The 18441-nt window shown below is 41.9% G+C and overlaps 1 protein-coding gene across 2 annotated transcripts in view; it reads right to left on the bottom strand.

Annotated features, from left to right (window-relative positions):
• Positions 1 to 349: 349 nt before the first annotated feature.
• The window catches only part of SMPD4 (sphingomyelin phosphodiesterase 4), a 72382-nt gene continuing 54290 nt past the window's right edge, over positions 350 to 18441 (bottom strand). For both annotated transcript variants that reach the window (XM_075831927.1, XM_075831935.1), the window contains 3 exons: positions 4335 to 4466; positions 1177 to 1305; positions 350 to 1065 (listed from right to left, as the gene is read on the bottom strand). In XM_075831927.1, the coding sequence (XP_075688042.1) occupies positions 742 to 1065; positions 1177 to 1305; positions 4335 to 4466 (585 nt within the window). In that variant the 3' untranslated portion in view covers positions 350 to 741. The remainder of the gene's footprint in view (positions 1066 to 1176; positions 1306 to 4334; positions 4467 to 18441) is intronic.

The raw sequence follows: 18441 nt of genomic DNA, 5'->3' as shown, positions 1-18441 counted from the left end.
CTATTTTCAGACGTAATTCGGGGCAAAAACGCCCGAATTACGTCCGTAATTAGTGCGTATGAACATACCCTAAATCTCATGAGATTCTCTGACTGAGGTGAGGCAGCTGTTTCTATACAGCCTCTCAATAGAAAAGTAGATACTCGGGCTCAGATCTGGACAGGATTAGGGGTGAGCAATTCAGTTTGCCTGTTTTTCTGGTCCACAGAATATAATGGGAGAATAGATTCACCTATTCTCATTAATTCACAAAGCAAATCCCAAACCCAGTGACATTTTTCAATGCATCCTAATACGTGAGGAATTTAACAAACCCCATGTACAAATAAAACAAAAACACAACACTGAATTAAAGAGTTACAAACTATATTTTATAATCTGTATGATCTCCGTCTGAGGCCTCACTTGAACGGTTCAAGTGAACTGAACTTAGATCATAGGGTTCTATGGTAGTATATATTCAGCATACTTGCATAATGGGTAAACCCTGGGGCTTGCAGCCAAAATACAGAAGCAAAAATGTGGCAGCATTATGATGGAATGTGGCTTTAGAACGGAGTAATTCCTTAGACACCCATGACAGAAACCAGAGGGTCTAAAAGATTCCTTTCTTTAGTTGGTTCATAAACACATACACAATGGGAAAAACATATTTTAATTCACATTATCCGTTTTTTTCCCCATTAAAAAACAAACTGTTTACAGCATAAAACTTTTTTTTTTATAATAAAAGAACACACATCAGTCCTGGTGTGGTCTCTCCTGTTGCATGAATAAAGTCATGATAGCTGCATAGAAAATGTACACAAAAAGAAGAAAGAGTGAACAGGAAACCGGTCCCATAGACAACATGCGGACACATGCAAAGTAGAAAAGAACCAAGTACATCAGGACTCGATAACTGGCAAGGAATCGTAGACTTAGTCGGGGAATTGTTGGGTCATAGAGACTACTGGATTGCATGGGGCTCAGCCTCTGTGCAATTGGTCTGCTGATCAGATGATAACTACAAAACCTTCCCAGAAAGTCCTCTCTTCTGCACAGCGAAGCACATGTACTGCCAAACTGGAAGATAAAAAGATCAACTAATCAAGGTGCAGAAGCATTACAATCTGGACATTGGGCAAGCAGACACCAACATGCCATTTATCAAAATAAAAATATTTAAGACCTTACCCTTTCATTTAATACACTGGAAAGCTGGTACAGGAATCGAACTAGTGTTGCATTCTCATAGCTCCGGATTGGCTGGAGCTCAGGATCACCTTGGTACTGTACATCAAACTTGCATAATCCATTCATTATCTAAAATTAGAAAACCAAGAGGGACCTCAGCCAACACAAAAAGTAAGTTTAAAAGGGGGTAAAGCTTATCCAGCGCTAGAAAACCTTTGCTCCACTAAATGTGCTGCCATTTATACGGAGTACAGGTAACTTCATTATCTCTTCTCTACCTGTCAAAGAACAGTGTGATACACTTGTACCATAGACCTTTTACTTCCTGGTGTTGAGGATAAAGAAAGGCATCAGTCACCTGTCAGTGACTGGGCAGGAGAGTTCATACACACTGAGCACTCCACCTTATCACAGGAAATCCCCCTCAGGTCAATGCAATTCATCACAACTTGATTTCTATCAATACAGATACTAAAGGTGTGCTGCGGGATCGTTTCAGAACGGTAACAAGAAAATATCTATCTATCTATATCTCTGCGGTGTGTATCTGCATTTTCTTGTTACCATTCTGAAACTCTCACATCAGACCTTTAGTATCTGTATTATACGATAGAGGGATAGAAAGATATGATATATACACCCACATTCATTTATTGTTTATTATGCATTTTTATTGCATTACTGCTATAGTTATGTTAATAAATGTGAGGTTCTTAGCGCTCAGTTTGAGCAAAATGTGCGAGCCCACCTGCGACGACAAGGCGACCTCTATCAGGGGGGGTCCCTACACTGAACATTGTATCCCTATTTTGGAGACTTACCTCTCTCTCTTGGGCTGAGCCCAGGACAGGTAGGAACCAAATATATTCTAATTAAGAACAGCCCAGGACATTTGGGTGGAGAGCACGACCAAAATGGAAGCAGTCACCGCCCCCATTTTTGTTTAGAGCTTCAGAATGACCAATCCACCAGCAATTATGGTTCATAATATGGGTCAAATATGTTTTATTATTAAAGAAGTAGACCTATTTGGACAAGCCCCTTTCTAAATGTATCTATGGTTGCTGTAAGCCCCAGTCAGGTGACAATGCCAGAGGGGGAGGGGGTGCCGGCAGCTGCAAGTGGCTATGCATTCCTCCTGCAGACACCCATTCAAGCAGAGTACACGTGGCAATATTTCTCAATGATAAACCTTTTAAAAACCTCAATGAGCCAGAAAGGATCTAATTTATTAAATCCACCATCTCATGCGTTGGACACTATAAAACTAGTCAATTCTCATTACAGACAAACTGGACACTGCAGAAGTTTATCATCATCAACTTGGAACTAAACTTCTGATGATCAATCCCTGTCACTGCCTCTTCCAAGTGGAGTCCTAAGCAGTTAAGAAATAATTCCCCTAAGGCTGGGTTCACACAGTTTTTTTTGCAGGCAGAAAATTTGCCTCAAAATTCCATTTGGAATTTTGAGGCAGATTTTGCTCTGCCTGCATGCCGTTTTTCACCCACGGACATTGAACGCCGCAGGCAAAAAACGCAGCGAAATACGCTTTCTCTACCTCCCATTGACTTCAATGGGAGGTCAGAGATGTAAACGCATGAAGATAGGGCATGTCCCTTTTTCCCGCGAGCTGTTTTTTTTCCACTCACGGGAAAAAAATAAAAACAAAGGAAAAAAACCGCCCCTGCCTCCCATTGAAATCAATGGGAGGCATTTTCGGCCGTGTTTTGGCACGTTTTCCGACGCGTGAAGTGACCCCTAATTCGTTTTGCAGATAAAAAGAAGATACTGGTTTGATATTTTATTTATTAAATAAAGTTCTTTCATGTTAATGTTATTTTACTCTGGAAACATCAATCATTTTGACTGAGCTTTCTTCATAACAACTGCTTTTCAGTAACCGTCCTAACTCTCCCAGCAAGTTTTTTTTTTTGTTTTTTTTAAAGGGGCTGCCTACCACTTCCTGGTGTGCCCCTATTTGGTAGGCCTAAATATTCATGCTGCCGATTCAGCTATATACTAGCCCCACAGCAGCATCGGTGGTAGGCACATGTAGTCAATGGCTTTAGGGCTGTTAAGAGGAGCGTTCCAGAGACACCGGCCATCCTGTACATTACAGAAATATGCAAAAACCACGCAAGCGCAGGCAATGCTGCACAGGACCAGGGTTGGAATCAACAGGAGATGGCTACACTTTGAAAGAAAAAAATTATTTAATTTATCCATCATATTAAATAGGCTGTCGCCACTTTATAAGTGCCCTATCTCCTACATAATCTGATCGGCGCTGTAATGTAGGTGACAGCAGTGTTTTTTATTTAGAAAAACGATCATTTGACGGAGTTATGACCTATATTAGCTTTATGCTAATGAGTTTCTTCATGGACAACTGGGCGTGTTTTACTTTTTGACCAAGTGGGCGTTGGAGACAAGTGTATGACTCTGACCAATCAGCTTCATACACTTCTCCCCATTCATTTACACAGCACATAGTAATCTTACTAGATCACTATGTGCAGCCACATACACACAAACACACACTAACGTTACTGAAGTGTCCGGACAGTGAATAGAGATCACTACCAACCAGGACGTCTATTCAGAATCCTGACACTTCGGTAACGTTTGCGTGAGATTTACAGCAAGGCAAGCGTAATCTCGTTTTAAATGACAGTTTTGCAGCGTAATCTCGCGAGATTACGCTTGCTTTGTTGTAAATCTGCGTAAAAAATCCAGCGAAAAAGAAGTGCATGTCACTTCTTGAGCTGTTTTTCATTGACTATAGAAAAACAGCTCCAAAAATGGCCGTATAAAATGCTGCGAAAAACGCGAGTTGCTTAAAAAGACGTCTGAAAATCATGACCTGTTTTCCCTTGAAAACCGCTCCGGATTTTCAGACGTTTTTGGCTAAGTGTGTGAACATACCCTAAGTTACATCTCCACAATGGGAGCTGTGATGCCAGGTATATGGAATGTGACCACTAAGTCCTCTGATTGGCTGCAGTGGTCACATGCAGGTCGCTTGCAAACAAAGACAGGAAGGACAGCCAGAGTGTCAGCGCTGGATGGCTGGGGGAAAGTAGAAAGTACGGATTTGTTATTTCACATTTGTAGCGGTTTTAATATTTTTCCACAAGTCGGATAACCCCTCTTACCTGCTGTCTGCCCAGTGGGGTCAGATAGACCCCGTTTTCATTTTGTATAAAATCGGGCAGTTGATTTCTCTGGCTTTCATTCTGCGCATTGCTGAAGTTTACTGTAAGCTGACTGAGCTGTGCAGAATTCAGCTAAGAAAAAAAGATTGCAAAAATTAATTTAGGGAAAAAACAAAAACTTCACCATAGTTAGTGTCATGCGCAACACTTGCCTTTGATGCCATATACAACCTTTTCACTGATGCAAAAAATATGTGGCTGCTTTTACAATGGAGTCTTCAGCTAGAATTAAGAGGAAGCTGTGCTGCCACATAAGTTTCTACATTGATGCCATCAATTGGTCATCACTAGGTCCATTACTATGTAGTGGTTCAGATCGCACTAGACTTGGTAGGTGCACAGATAGGGTCCCAATCCAATCGTAATTAACAAAAAGTATTTGGCACACAGTGTTTAGAAAATAATTTTTAGTTTTTATTCAAACTACAAAATTTGCCAAAAAACTTAGTGCCTAATGAAGGTCATAAGACCGAAATGTCGCACTGAGTCCTACTGGCAAGGAGTTAATCCTGCAGTTGGCGTTTTGGGTATAATTGCGGCTTGCCGAAAGTAATGGCACGATCACTAGCGACAAGCCGCAATTATACCCAAAGCACCAACTACAGGATTAACTCCTTGCCAGTAGGACTCAGGGCCTGATGGTCATAAGACCAAAACGTCGCACTAAGTTTTTTGGATAATTTTTAAAATAAAAAAATAAAAATTATTTTCTAAACTACAAACACTGTGTGCCGAAGACTTTTGTTCATTAGGTCCATTACTATGTCAGAACTAATAGGGCCACAAAAATATATAGTGAATCTGTGTGTATGATACAAAACAATCTTGCATGGATGATTGAGAAGCACTGCAGGCCTCAGTGGTGAGGAGCCTCTCAGTGGTCGGTAAAGCACAGCCAGTGAGTTAGTTCTGACAGAAGTGAACACATGCTACACAGGCCTTTCTCTACATAAACCAATCTCTGGTTTAAAGATATAATTTTCTGTTTATTTTAATATTATACTGACTTCAGGAGCTAAATGTTAAGATAAAAAGGTCATTTTTAAAATATTTGGGCATGGATTATGACCAATAGCGAGGCCCACCAAATCACCATGTTCTGGCCAGTGAGGCCTCAGGAAAAAAAATTGAGAAGCCATGCTTTACACCAGGGCTTCTCAGTTGATTTCTACTATTGGGGCCTCACCAGCCAGAACACGTTAAAGAGGCTCTGTCACCACATTATAAGTGCCCTATCTCCTATATAACCCCTTAACGCTCCAGGACATACTATTATGTCATGGTAAGTGCATCGTTCGCGCTCCATGACATAATAGTATGTCATTGAGTAAACACGGCGCCGTTCGCGTTCATGAGCTGTGATAGCTGCTGTTTCCGACAGCAGACTATCACTGCTCAATGTGCCGGGACCGATCACGGAGCTCCCCCGCCGATTAACCCCTCAGAAGCCGCGTTCAATAGCGATCGCGGCTTCTTAGGGGTTAATCCGCCATCGCCGGCCTGCTACACGATAGCGGCCGGCGATGGTGACTATGGCAACCGGACACCAAACAATGGCGTCCGGCTATGCCATAGACGGAAGCCTAGTGGGTCCTGACAACGTCAGGACCCACTATGCTTGCTGTCAGTGAGTAGCTGACAGTTCTAATACACTGCACTACGCATGTAGTGCAGTGTATTAGAATAGCGATCAGGGCCTCCTGCCCTCATGTCCCCTAGTGGGACAAAGTAATAAAGTAAAAAAAAAAGTTAAAAAAAGTTGTGTAAAAATAAGAAAATAAAAGTTTTAAACGTAAAAATACCCCTTTTTCCATTATCAGTCCTTTATTATTAATAAAAATATATAAACAAACAAATAAACTATACATAATTGGTATCGCCGCGTCCGTAACGGCCTGAACTACAAAATTATTTTGTTATTTATCTCGCACTGTGAACGCCGTAAAAAATAATAATAATAAACCGTACCACAATAACAATTGTTTGGTCACTTCACCTCCCAAAAAATTGAATAAAAAGAGATCAAAAAGTCGTATGTACCAAAAAATGGTACTGATCGAAACTACAGTTCGTTACGCAAAAAATAAGTCCTCGCACGGCTTTATTGATTGAAAAATAAAAACGTTCTGGCTTAGAATATGGTAACACAAAAAGTGAATGATTTTTTACAAAACGTATTTTATTGTGCAAACGCCATAAGACATAAAAAAAAACTATAAACATCTGGTATCGCTGTAATCGTATCGCCCCGCAGAATAAAGTGAATATGTCATTTATAGCGCACGGTGAACGCCGTAAAAAAAATAGAATAAAAAAACAATAGTAGAATTGCTGTTTTTTAGTCACCACGCCACCTAAAAATAGAATAAAAACTGATCAAAAAGCTGCATGCACCCCAAGAAAACTACAATGGATTCCTCAAGGGGTCTAGTTTCCAAATTGGGGTCACTTTTGGGGGGTTTCCAATGTTTTGGCACCACAAGACCTCTTCAAACCGGACATGGTGCCTAATAAAAAGGAGGCCTCAAAATCCACTAGGTGCTCCTTTGCTTCGGAGGCCGGCGCTTCAGTCCAGTATCGCACTAGGGCCACATGTGGGATATTTCTAAACACTGCAGAATCTGGGCAATACGTATTGAGTTGCGTTTCTCTGATAAATCCTTTTGTGTTATAAAAAAAATGGTATAAAGAGGATTTTCTGACAAAAAAAAAAAGTAAATTTCACCTCTACTTTGCTCTAAATTTCTGTGAAACACCTAAAGGGTTCATAAACTTTCTAAATGCTGTTGTGAATACTTTGAGGGGTCTAGTTTCTAAAATGGGGTATTTGATAGGGGTTTCTAATATATGGGCCCCTCAAAGCAACTTCAGAACTGAACTAAAACCTAAAAAATAAATAAATGAGGCAATAATTCGCTTCTTACATTATACTGATAATGAGCCGTGCCCACCCCGAGATGGCCCCAGTTTTGACCGTTTGTATAAACGGAGACCCCTATTAGACCGTTTCAGTGCCCGGTTTTCCCAAGCATACACCCCCGAGAAGTGTATTTCTATTGATGAGTCCCTGGTACATTTTAAAGGGAGGGTTCAATTCCGCCAGTACCTGCCGGGTAAGAGGGCAAGGTATGGCGTGAAGATGTATAAGCTGTGCGAGAGTGCATCAGGGTATACCTACAGATTTAGGATATATGAAGGAAAGGCCACCCCAAACCAGACTGCATCCTGGACTACAATAGGTACATGGGAGGGATGGACTTGTCAAATTAAGTCCTGAAGCCCTACAGCGCCATGCGGTGTGGTATAAGAAGCTGGCCGGGCACATCATACAGATGGCTTTGTACAATGCGTACGTGCTACGTCGATGTGCAGGCCAGAGGGGAACTTTCCTGGAATTTCAAGATCTAATCTTTAGGGACCAGGAAGGGCCAGAGGGGAACTTTCCTGGAATTTCAAGATCTAATCTTTAGGGACCAGGAAGGGGGGCACCCAGTACTTCTGGAAGCGAGGCCACACGCATCGTACCAGGGCAACACTTTCCAGGAGAAGTTCCCCAAACCGGTGGAAAGGGAAAGAGTCAAAAGAGGTGCAGAGTCTGCTATAAGAGGGGGATAAGGAAGAACACAATATACCAATGTGACACGTGTCCCGAAAAACCAGGGCTCTGTATAAAAGATTGTTTTAAAATGTATCATACATCCCTTGATTTTTAATTTACCCTGATGCACTCCGCACAGCTTACCCCCCTCATCTTTCCCTTCTGAGCCCTGCCGTATGCCCAGGCAGCTGATAACAGCCACATGTAGGGTATTGCCGTACCCAGGAGAACCCACATTACAATTTAAGGGGTGTATATCTCCGGTGGCGCATGCTGGGCACAATATATTGGACTCTGAAATGGCATATATATATATATATATATATATATATATATAAAATTGCAAATCTCACACTGCACCATCTGCTGCACATTATCTTTTACACAGTACCTGTGGGGTCAAAATGCTCACTACACCTCTAGATGAATGTCTTAAGGGGTGTAGTTTTTAAAATGGGGTCACATCTCGGGGGTTTCAACTGTACTGGTACCTCAGGGGCTTCTGCATACATGACTTAGCACCAGAAAAGCTCCAGTAGGCCAAATGGTGGTCCTTTCCTTCTGAGCCCTCCCATGGGCCCAAACGGCAGTTTATCACCACAAATGGGGTATTGCCGCACTAAGGACAAATTGGGCAACAAAATAGGGTATGTTGTTCCTTGTGAAAATAAGAAATTTTGAACAAAAATGACATCTTATTGGAAAAAATATAATTTTTTTCATTTCACAGCCCAATTCAAATAGGTGCTGTGAAAAAACTGCGGAGTCAAAATGATAACAAAAACCATAAATGAATTCCTTGAGGGGTGTAGTTTCCAAAATGGGGTCACTTCTGGTGGGTTTCCATTGCTTTGATACCTCTGGGGCTCTGCAAATGTGACATGGCACCCGAAAACCAATCCAGCAAAATCTGGACTCCAACAAACACATAGCGCTCCTTTCCTTCTGAGCCCTCCAATGGGCCCAAACGGCAGTTTATCACCACAAATGGGGTATTGCTGCACTAAGGACAAATTGGGCAACAAAATGGGGTATGTTGTTCCCTGTGAAAATAAGAAATTTTGAATAAAAATGACATCTTATTGGAAAAAATATAATTTTTTTCATTTCACAGCCCAATTCAAATAGGTGCTGTGAAAAAACTGTGCGGTCAAAATGATAACAAAAACCATAAATGAATTCCTTGAGGGGTGTAATTTCCAAAATGGGGTCACTTCTGGTGGGTTTCCATTGTTTTGATACCTCAACACCTCTTCAAACCTGGCATGCTGCCTAAAATATATTCTAATAAAAAAGAGGCCTCAAAATGCACTAGGTGCTTCTTTGCTTCTAGGGCTTGTGTTTTAGTTCACAAGCGCAGTAGGGCCACATGTGGGACATTTCTAAAAACTGCAGAATCTGGACAATACATATTTAGTAGTATTTCTCTGGTAAAACCTTCACTGTTCCAGAATTTTTTTTAATAAAATTGAAATTCGGCAGAAAAAATGAAATTTGCCAATTTCCTTTCCACTTTGCTTTAATTCCTGTGAAATGCCTGAAGGGTTAAAAAGCTTTCTATATGCTGTTTTGAATACTTTGAGGGGTCTAGTTTTTAAAATGGGGTGTTTTATGGGGGTTTCTAATACATAGGCCCCTCAAATCCACTTCAGAACTGAACTGGTACCTTCAAAAAAAAGGCTTTTGAATTTTTCTTAAGAATATGAGAAATTGCTGTTTATGTTCTAAGCCTTGTAACGTCCAAGAAAAATAAAATAATGTTCAAAAAACGATGCCAATCTAAAGTAGACATATGGGAAATGTGAACTACCGTGTTTCCCCGATAGTAAGACACCCCCGATTGTAAGACGTATCGGGGGTTTCAGGGGGGTCGGCTAATATAAGCCGTACCCCGAAAGTAAGACATATGTCTTACTTTCGGGGAAACACGGGGGTATTGCCGCCTCCTGCCCACTTCCACTTAACGCCGAAGGACGGATATATCCGTCCTCAGCAGCTGCTAGTTCGCGCAGGAGGACGGATATATCCGTCCTGTGATGGCGCGGGTACTGAGACTGTACCCACGCGATCAGCGGCAGGAGCACGGCTGTTATACACAGCCTGGCTCCTGCTGCAACTGCCGGAATCGAAGCGCGCGCTGATTCCGGCAGTTTAACCCATTAAATGCCGCTGTCAATAGTGACAGCGGCATTTAATGTGTTTGACAGAGGGGGGAGCTCCCTCTGTCACCTGATCGGCGCCCCCGCAAACAAATCGCGGGTCGCCGTCGGGTTTCCATGACAGCCGGGGGTCTAACAAAGACCCCCAGGTCTGCCTTCAGCATCTGCCTGTTAGGCGATGCCGGAGGCATGACCTAATAGGTTGCCTGTCAGTTTTACACTGACAGGCAATAATGCTTTGGTATACGAAGTATACCAAAGCATTATATATGCGATCGGCACATCGCATAGTGAAGTCCCCTGGTGGGACTAAAAAAAAAAAAATGTAAAACAGTTAAATAAAGTTTGTGAAAAAAAAAAAAAAAAAAATAAATAAATTTTTTTCCAATATAAGACATAACCCGAAAGTAAGACATAGTGGGGCTTTTGGGGATAAAAAGAAAGTAAGACACGGTAGTAACTATTTTGGGTGGTATAACCGTCTGTTTTACAAGTAGATGCATTTAAATTCTGAAAAATGCTATTTTTTGTAAATGTTCTCTAAATTTTGCAATTTTTCACAAATAAATACTGAATATATCGACCAAATTTTACCACAAACATGAAGCCCAAAGTGTCACGGGAAAACAATCTCAGAATCGCTTGGATAGGTTTAAGCATTCCGATGTTATTACGACATAAAGTGAAATATGTCAGATTTGAAAAATGGGCTCTGAGCCTTAACCCCTTAAGGACGCAGCCTAGTTTGGGCCTTAAGGCTCAGAGCCCATTTTTCAAATCTGACATATTTCACTTTATGTGGTAAAAACATCGGAATGCTTAAACCTATCCAAGCGATTCTGAGATTTGTTTTCTCGTGACACATTGGGCTTCAAGTTCGTGGTAAAATTTGGTCGATATATTCAGTGTTTATTGGTGAAAAATTGCAAAATTTAGAGAAAATTTAGAAAAAATAGCATTTTTTAGAATTTAAATGCATCTGCTTGAAAAACAGACGGTTATACCACCCAAAATAGTTACTAGTTCACATTTCCCATATGTCAACTTTAGATTGGCATCGTTTTTTGAACATTATTTTATTTTTCTTGGACGTTACAAGGCTTAGAACATAAACAGCAATTTCTCATATTTTTAAGAAAATTTCAAAAGCCTTTTTTTTAAGGTACCAGTTCAGTTCTTAAGAGGCTTTGAGGGGCCTATGTATTAGAAACCCCCATAAAGCACCCCATTTTAAAAACTAGACCCCTCAAAGTATTCAAAACAGCATTTAGAACGTTTTTTAACCCTTCAGGCATTTCACAGGAATTAAAGCAAAGTGGAGGTGAAATTTGCAAATTTCATTTTTCTTTCTGAATTTCAATTTTATTCTATTTTTTTTCTGTACCAAAGAAGGTTTTACCAGAGAAACACAACTAAATATGTATTGTCCAGATTCTTCAGTTTTTAGAAATGTCCCACATGTGGCTCTAGTGCGCTCGTGGACTAAAACACAAGCCCCAGAAGCAAAGAAGCACCTAGTGCATTTTGGTGGTGCTTTTTTATTAGCATATATTTTAGGCAGCATGCCAGGTTTGGAGAGGTGTTGAGGTGCCAAAACAGTAGGAATCCCCCAAAACTGACCCCATTTTGGAAACTGCACCCCTCAAGGAATTAATTTATGGTTATTGTTACCATTTTGACCCCGTAGTTTTTTCACAGCGCGTATTTGAATTGGGCTGTGAAATTAAAAGAATGACAATTTTTCCAATAAGATGTCATTTTTGATCAGAATTTCTTATTTTCACAGGGAACAAAATGCCCCATTTTGTCCTGAGTGCGGCAATACCCCATTTGTGGTGATAAACTGCTGTTTGGGCCCATGGGAGGCCTCAGAAGGAAAGGAGCGCTGTGTGTTCTTAGGAGTCCAGATTTTGCTGGATTGGTTTTCGGGTGCCATGTCGCATTTGCAGAGCCTCAGAGGTATCAAAGCAATGGAAACCCACCAAAAGTGACACCATTTTGGAAACAAAACCCCTCAAGGAATTTATTTATGGGTGTTGTGACCATTTAGACCCCACAGTTTTTTCACAGAACTTATTTGAATTGGGTTGTGAATTTTAAAAAAAAAACTTTTTTCCAATAAGATGTAGTTTTGGCTCAAAATGTCTTATTTTCACAACGAATAAAATACCCCATTTTGTTGCCAAATTTGTCCTGAGTGCGGCAATACCCTATTTGTGGCCATAAACTGCCGTTTGGGCCCATGGGAGGTATTAGAAGGAAAGGAGCGCTATGTGTTCTTTGGAGCCCAGATTTTGCTGGATTGGTTTTCGGGTGCCATGTCGCATTTGCAGAGCCCCAAAGGTATCAAAGCAATGGAAACCCACCTGAAGTGACCCCATTTTGGAAACTACACCCCTCAAGGAATTCATTTATTGGTGTTGTGACCATTTAGACTCCACAGTTTTTTCACAGAATTTATTTGAATTGGGCTGTGAATTAAAAAAAAAAATATTTTTTCCAATAAGAGGTAGTTTTGGCTCAAAATTTCTTATTTTCACAAGGAATAAAATACCGCATTTTGTTGCCCAATTTGTCCTGAGTGTGGCAATACCCTATTTGTGGTGATAAACTGCCGTTTGGGTCCATGGGAGGGCTCAGAAGGAAAGGACCACCATGTGGCCTACTGGGAATTTTCTGGTGCTAAGTCGTGTGTGCAGAAGCCCCTGAGGTATCAGTACAGTTGAAACCCCCGAGAAGTGACCCCGTTTTAAAAACGACACCCCTTAAGGAATTCATCTAGAGGTGTAGTGAGCATTTTGACCCCACAGGTATTGTGTAAAAGATAATGCGCAGCAGATGGTGCAGAGTGAGATTTGCAATTTTCTATATATATGCCATGTCAGTGTCCGATATATTGTGCCCAGCATGTGCCACCGGAGACATACACCCCATAAACTGTAATGTGGGCTCTCCCGGGTACGGCAATACCCTACATGTGGCTGTTATTAGCTGCCTGGGCACACGGCAGGGCTCAGAAGGAAAGGACCACCATTTGGCCTACTGGAGCTTTTCTGGTGCTAAGTCTTGTACGTAGAAGCCCCTAAGGTACCAGTACAGTTGAAACCCCCCAAGAAGTGACCCTGTTTTAAAATCTACACCCCTTAAGGCATTCATCTAGAGGTGTAGTGAGCATTTTGACCCCACAGGTATTGTGTAAAAGATAATGTGCAGCAGTTGGTGCAGAGTGAAATTTGCAATTTTCTATACATATATGCCGATTCAGTGTCCGATATATTGTGCCCAGCATGCGCCACCGGAGATATACACCTCATAAACTGTAATGTTGGCTCTCCCGGGTACGGCAATACCCTACATGTGGCTGTTATCAGCTGCCTGGGCACACAGCAGGGCTCAGAGGGGAAAGATGAGGAGGGGTAAGCTGTGCGAAGTGGATCAGAGCGAGTAAAACTGGGGTAAATTAAAAATAAAGGGATGGATGATAAATTTTAAAACACTCTTTCATACAGAGCTCTGGTTTTTCGGGACACGCGTCACATTGATATATTGTGTCCTTCCTTATCCCCCTCTTATAGCAGACTCTGCACCTCTTTTGACTTTTTCCCTTCTTGCCAGTTTGGGGAACTTCTCCTAAAAAGTGTTGCCCTGGTACGATGCCTGTGGCCCCGCTTCCAGAAGTACTGTAAGGCTTCAGGACTTGATCTGACAAGTCCACCCCTCCCATGTACCTATTGTAGTCCAGGATGCAGTCTAGTTTGGGGGTCCCTGTACTGGTACCTCGTACAGGTACATGGGTACTGGTGTGGCATCTCCCTGGTCTTGTACTTGACACACAATATGTTGCTGCTAGATTGTGCCCTGCTCTCACCCCTTCTGAGTGTTTGCCCAAGCAGAGTCTTAGGGAGGCCTCTCAGGTTTCTTCTAGCAGTGCCGCATGCCGCAGGACTTCTGGAAGCGAGGCAGTTGAAGGGTGGGACGCTGGTATAAAAATTATCCAGGTAGAGGTGGTAACCCTGGTCCAGCAGTGGGTGCACCAAATCCCACACAATTTTTGTATTAACTCCCAGTAAGGGGGGGCATTCTGGGGGCTGAGTACTGGTGTCCTTCCCTTTATATATCCTAAATTTGTAGGTATACCCTGATGCACTCTTGCACAGCTTAGACATCTTCACGCCATACCTTGCCCTCTTACCCGGCAGGTACTCGCGGAATTGAAGCCTCCCTTTCAAATGTACCAGGGATTCATCTATAGAAATACACTTCTCGGGGGTGAATGCTGGGAAATCCGGGCACTGAAATTGTCTAATAGGGGTCTCCGTTTATACAAACGGTCAAAACTGGGGTCATCTCGGGGTGGGCACGGCTCATTAGGAGTATAATGTAAGAAGCGAAGTATTGCCTCATTTTTATTTTATTTTTTAGTTTCCAGCTCAGTTCTGAAGTTGCTTTGAGGGGCCCATATATTAGACACCCTTATCAAACACCCCATTTCAGAAACTAGACCCCTCAAAGTATTCACAACAGCATTTAAAAAGTTTATTAACCCTTTAGGTGTTTCACAGGAATTTAGAGCAAAGTAGAGGTGACCTTTAATTAATTTAATTTAATTTATTAGGCACCATGTCCGGTTTGAAGAGGTCTTGTGGTGCTAAAACAGTGGAAACCCCCCAAAAGTGACCCCTTTTTGGAAACTAGAGACCTTGAGGAATCCATTGTAGTTTTCTTGGGGTGCATGCGGCTTTTTGATCAGTTTTTATTCTATTTTTAGGTGGCGTGGTGACTAAAAAAACAGCAATTCTACTATTGTTTTTTATTAAAAAAAAATTACAGCGTTCACCGTGCGTTATAAATGATATATTCACTTTATTCTGCGGGCGATACGATTACGGCGATACCAGATGTTTATAGTTTTATTTTATGTCTTATGGCGTTTGCACAATAAAATACATTTTGTAAAATATAATTTATTTTTTGTGTTACCTTATTCTAAGAGCCAGAACTGTTTTATTTTTCCATCAGGAAAGTCGTGCGAGGACTTATTTTTTGCGTAACGAACTGTAGTTTCGATCAGGACCATTTTTAGCTACATGCGACTTTTTGATCTCTTTTTATTCCATTTTTTGGGAGGTGAAGTGACCAAACAATTGTGATTCTGGTACGGTTTATTATTATTTTCTCTTACGGCGTTCACCGCGCGGGATAAATAACGACATCGTTTTGTTGTTCAGGACGTTACGGACGCGGCGATACCAATTATGTATAGTTTATTTGTTTATTTATATATTTTTATTAATAATAAAGAACTGATAAGGGAAAAAGGGGGATTTTACTTTTATTACTTTTAAATCTTTTATTTTCTTATTTTTACACAACTTTTTTTTACTTTTTTTACTTTGTCTCACTAGGGGACATGAGGGCAGGAGGCTCTGATCGCTATTCTAATACACTGCACTACATACGTAGTGCAGTGTATTAGAGCTGTCAGCTGTTCGCTGACAGCAAGCATAGTGGGTCCCGATTTTGTCGGGACCCACTAGGCTTCCGTCGATGGCGTAGCCAGAGTCCATTGTTAGGATTCTGGTTGCCATAGTAGCCATCACGGCCCGCTATCGTGTAGCAGGCCGGCGATGGCAGCTTAACCCCTAAGAAGCCGCGATCGCTATTGAACGCGGCTTCTAAGAGGTTAATTGGCGGGGACCACCGCGATCGGTCCCTGCACACTAAGCTGTGATAGCCTGCTGTCAGAAACAGCAGTTATCACAGCTCAAGCACGCGCCGGGATTAAATGGCGCCGTGTTTACTCAGGTCAGTAATAGTACTGACCTGAGCGCGAACGTTCTACTTAGCAGGACGTACTATTACTGACCTGAGCGCGAAGGGGTTAAGGCCCAAACTAGGCTGCGTCCTTAAGGGGATAAGGAGATCGGCGCTGTAATGTAGGTGACAGCAGTGGTTTTTATTTAGAAAAAAAACGATTTTAAACCACTTTATGAACTATTTTTAGATTTATGCTAATGAGTTTCTTAATGCCCAAGTGGGCGTGTTTTTACTTTAGACCAAGTGGGCGTTGTACAGAGGAGTGTATGACGCTGACCAATCAGCGTCATGCACTTCTCTCCATTCATTTACACTGCACTAGCGATATAGTTATATCGCTATGTGCAGCCACATACACACACTATAACATTCCTGCAGTGTCCTGATAATGAATATACATCCCTACCAGCCTGGACGTCGTGTATTCAGAATCCTGACACTTCTGAATCTTTTCTGTGAGGTTCCAGCAAGGCAAACGTAATCTCGTTTGAAATGACAGGTTAAATCATAATCTTGCGAGATTACGTTTGCCTTGCTGGAAATCTCACAGAGACACATCACGAATACACATCACGTCCAGGCTGGTAGGGATGTATATTCATTATCAGGACACTGTAGTAACTAGGGATGCACGATGCATCGAAACTTCGATGCCGTTTCGATACTCTGCATCTCTAAACGGTTCGATACCGCTATTTCCTGTATTTCGATACTTCGCTGCGCAGCCGCACAGCTCAGTATAGTAATACATGAATGTATGAGAGCGAGGCTGCAGCTGTGTGATACAGCCATTGCTCCGCTCCAGAGTCCTGATAACAAGTGCCGCGGGGTCAGGATGATGCGATGCGGCCGGCGCTGCACTAATGAGCGGCGGCACTGAAGACAGAACATGGCGGGCGCACTACAAAACACCCCCATGTTCTGTCTTCAGTGACTGAACCGCCGCTCATTAGTGCAGCACCGGCCGCATCACCTCATGCTGACCGCGCGCACACTTCCTGTCAGGAGCGGGGCAATGGCTGTACTACACAACCTCAACCCTGCTCTATAATGGCGGAGATCAGAGAAACCGCTCATCTCCGCCGTTATTCCCCTGAATGCTGCGATCACAGCTGACTGCAGCATTCAGGAGAAAATGAGAAGGGGGGATGCCCCTCGATCGCGTCACAGGGAATTCCTGTGACGCGATCGAGGGCCATACCATATATGGGCAGACAGCCCAGGGTCTATTGACGGACCCCAGGGCTGTCTGACCATATTTCTTGTTAGGGCATACTGAGGTATGTCCTAACAACAGCCTGTGTGCTATCCTCCACAGGTTGATGTACTGGCACATATCTGATATATGTCAGTACATTAAAGTTTAAAAATAAAAGTAAAAACTAAGTATTGTTCAATTTAAAAAAAATACATTCACCTTTTTTACAATAAACATTAAAATAAGTCTCAATACAGAAAATATACACATTCAGTAATGGCGCGCACAACAATTTTTTTTGCATCATTTATGATGTGTACGCTGTAAAAAAAAAAAATGAAATAAACACTGCTTTCTTTCACTTAATGTGAGGCGCGAGGTGCGATGAATTTAACCTCCATGTTCCTCACATTAATAGTAATTAACCCCATCATGTACCTGAGAAACAGGATGGGATTAATTACTATTAATGTGAGGCACGTTCAAAATTCATCACACGTCGCGCCTCACATCAGAAAACGGAAGAAAATTATTTTTTTTATTACTGTTGGCAAAGTATCGAAATTGGTATCGAAATCGCAATACTAAACGAAGTATCGGTATCGAAGTCCAAATTCTGTTATCGTGACATCCCTAGTAGTAACGTTATAGTGTGTGTATGTGGCTGCACATAACGATATAACTATATCGCTAGTGCAGTGTAAATGAATGGAGAGGAGTGCATGATGCCGATTGTACAACGCCCACTTGGTCTAATCAGAGACCAATCAGCGTCATTCACTTCTCTCCATTCATTTACACTGCACTAGCGATATAGTTATATCACTATGTGCAGCTACATACACACACTATAACGTTACTACAGTGTCCAGATAATGAATATACATCCCTACCAGCCTGGACGTGATGTGTACTCAGAATCCTGACACGTCTGTAGCGTCTCTGTGAGATTTCCAGCAAGGCAAACGTAATCTCGCAAGATTACGATTTAACCTGTCATTTCAAACGAGATTACGTTTGCCTTGCTGGAATCCCACAGAAAAGATTCAGAAGTGTCAGGATTCTGAGTACACATGACGTCCAGGCTGGTAGGGATGTATATTCATTATCTGGACACTGTAGTAACGTTATAGTGTGTGTATGTGGCTGCACATAACGATATAACTATATCGCTAGTGCAGTGTAAATGGAGAGAAGTACATGACGCTGATTGGTCAGCGTCATGCACTCCTCTGTACAACGCCCACTTGGTCTAAAGTAAAACACGCCCACTTG

The sequence above is a fragment of the Rhinoderma darwinii genome, chromosome 1, assembly GCF_050947455.1.
Source record: "Rhinoderma darwinii isolate aRhiDar2 chromosome 1, aRhiDar2.hap1, whole genome shotgun sequence".
NCBI lineage: Eukaryota > Metazoa > Chordata > Amphibia > Anura > Rhinodermatidae > Rhinoderma > Rhinoderma darwinii.
The sequence above is the reverse complement of the archived record's forward strand: the minus strand, read 5'-3'. Positions and strand labels throughout refer to the sequence as shown.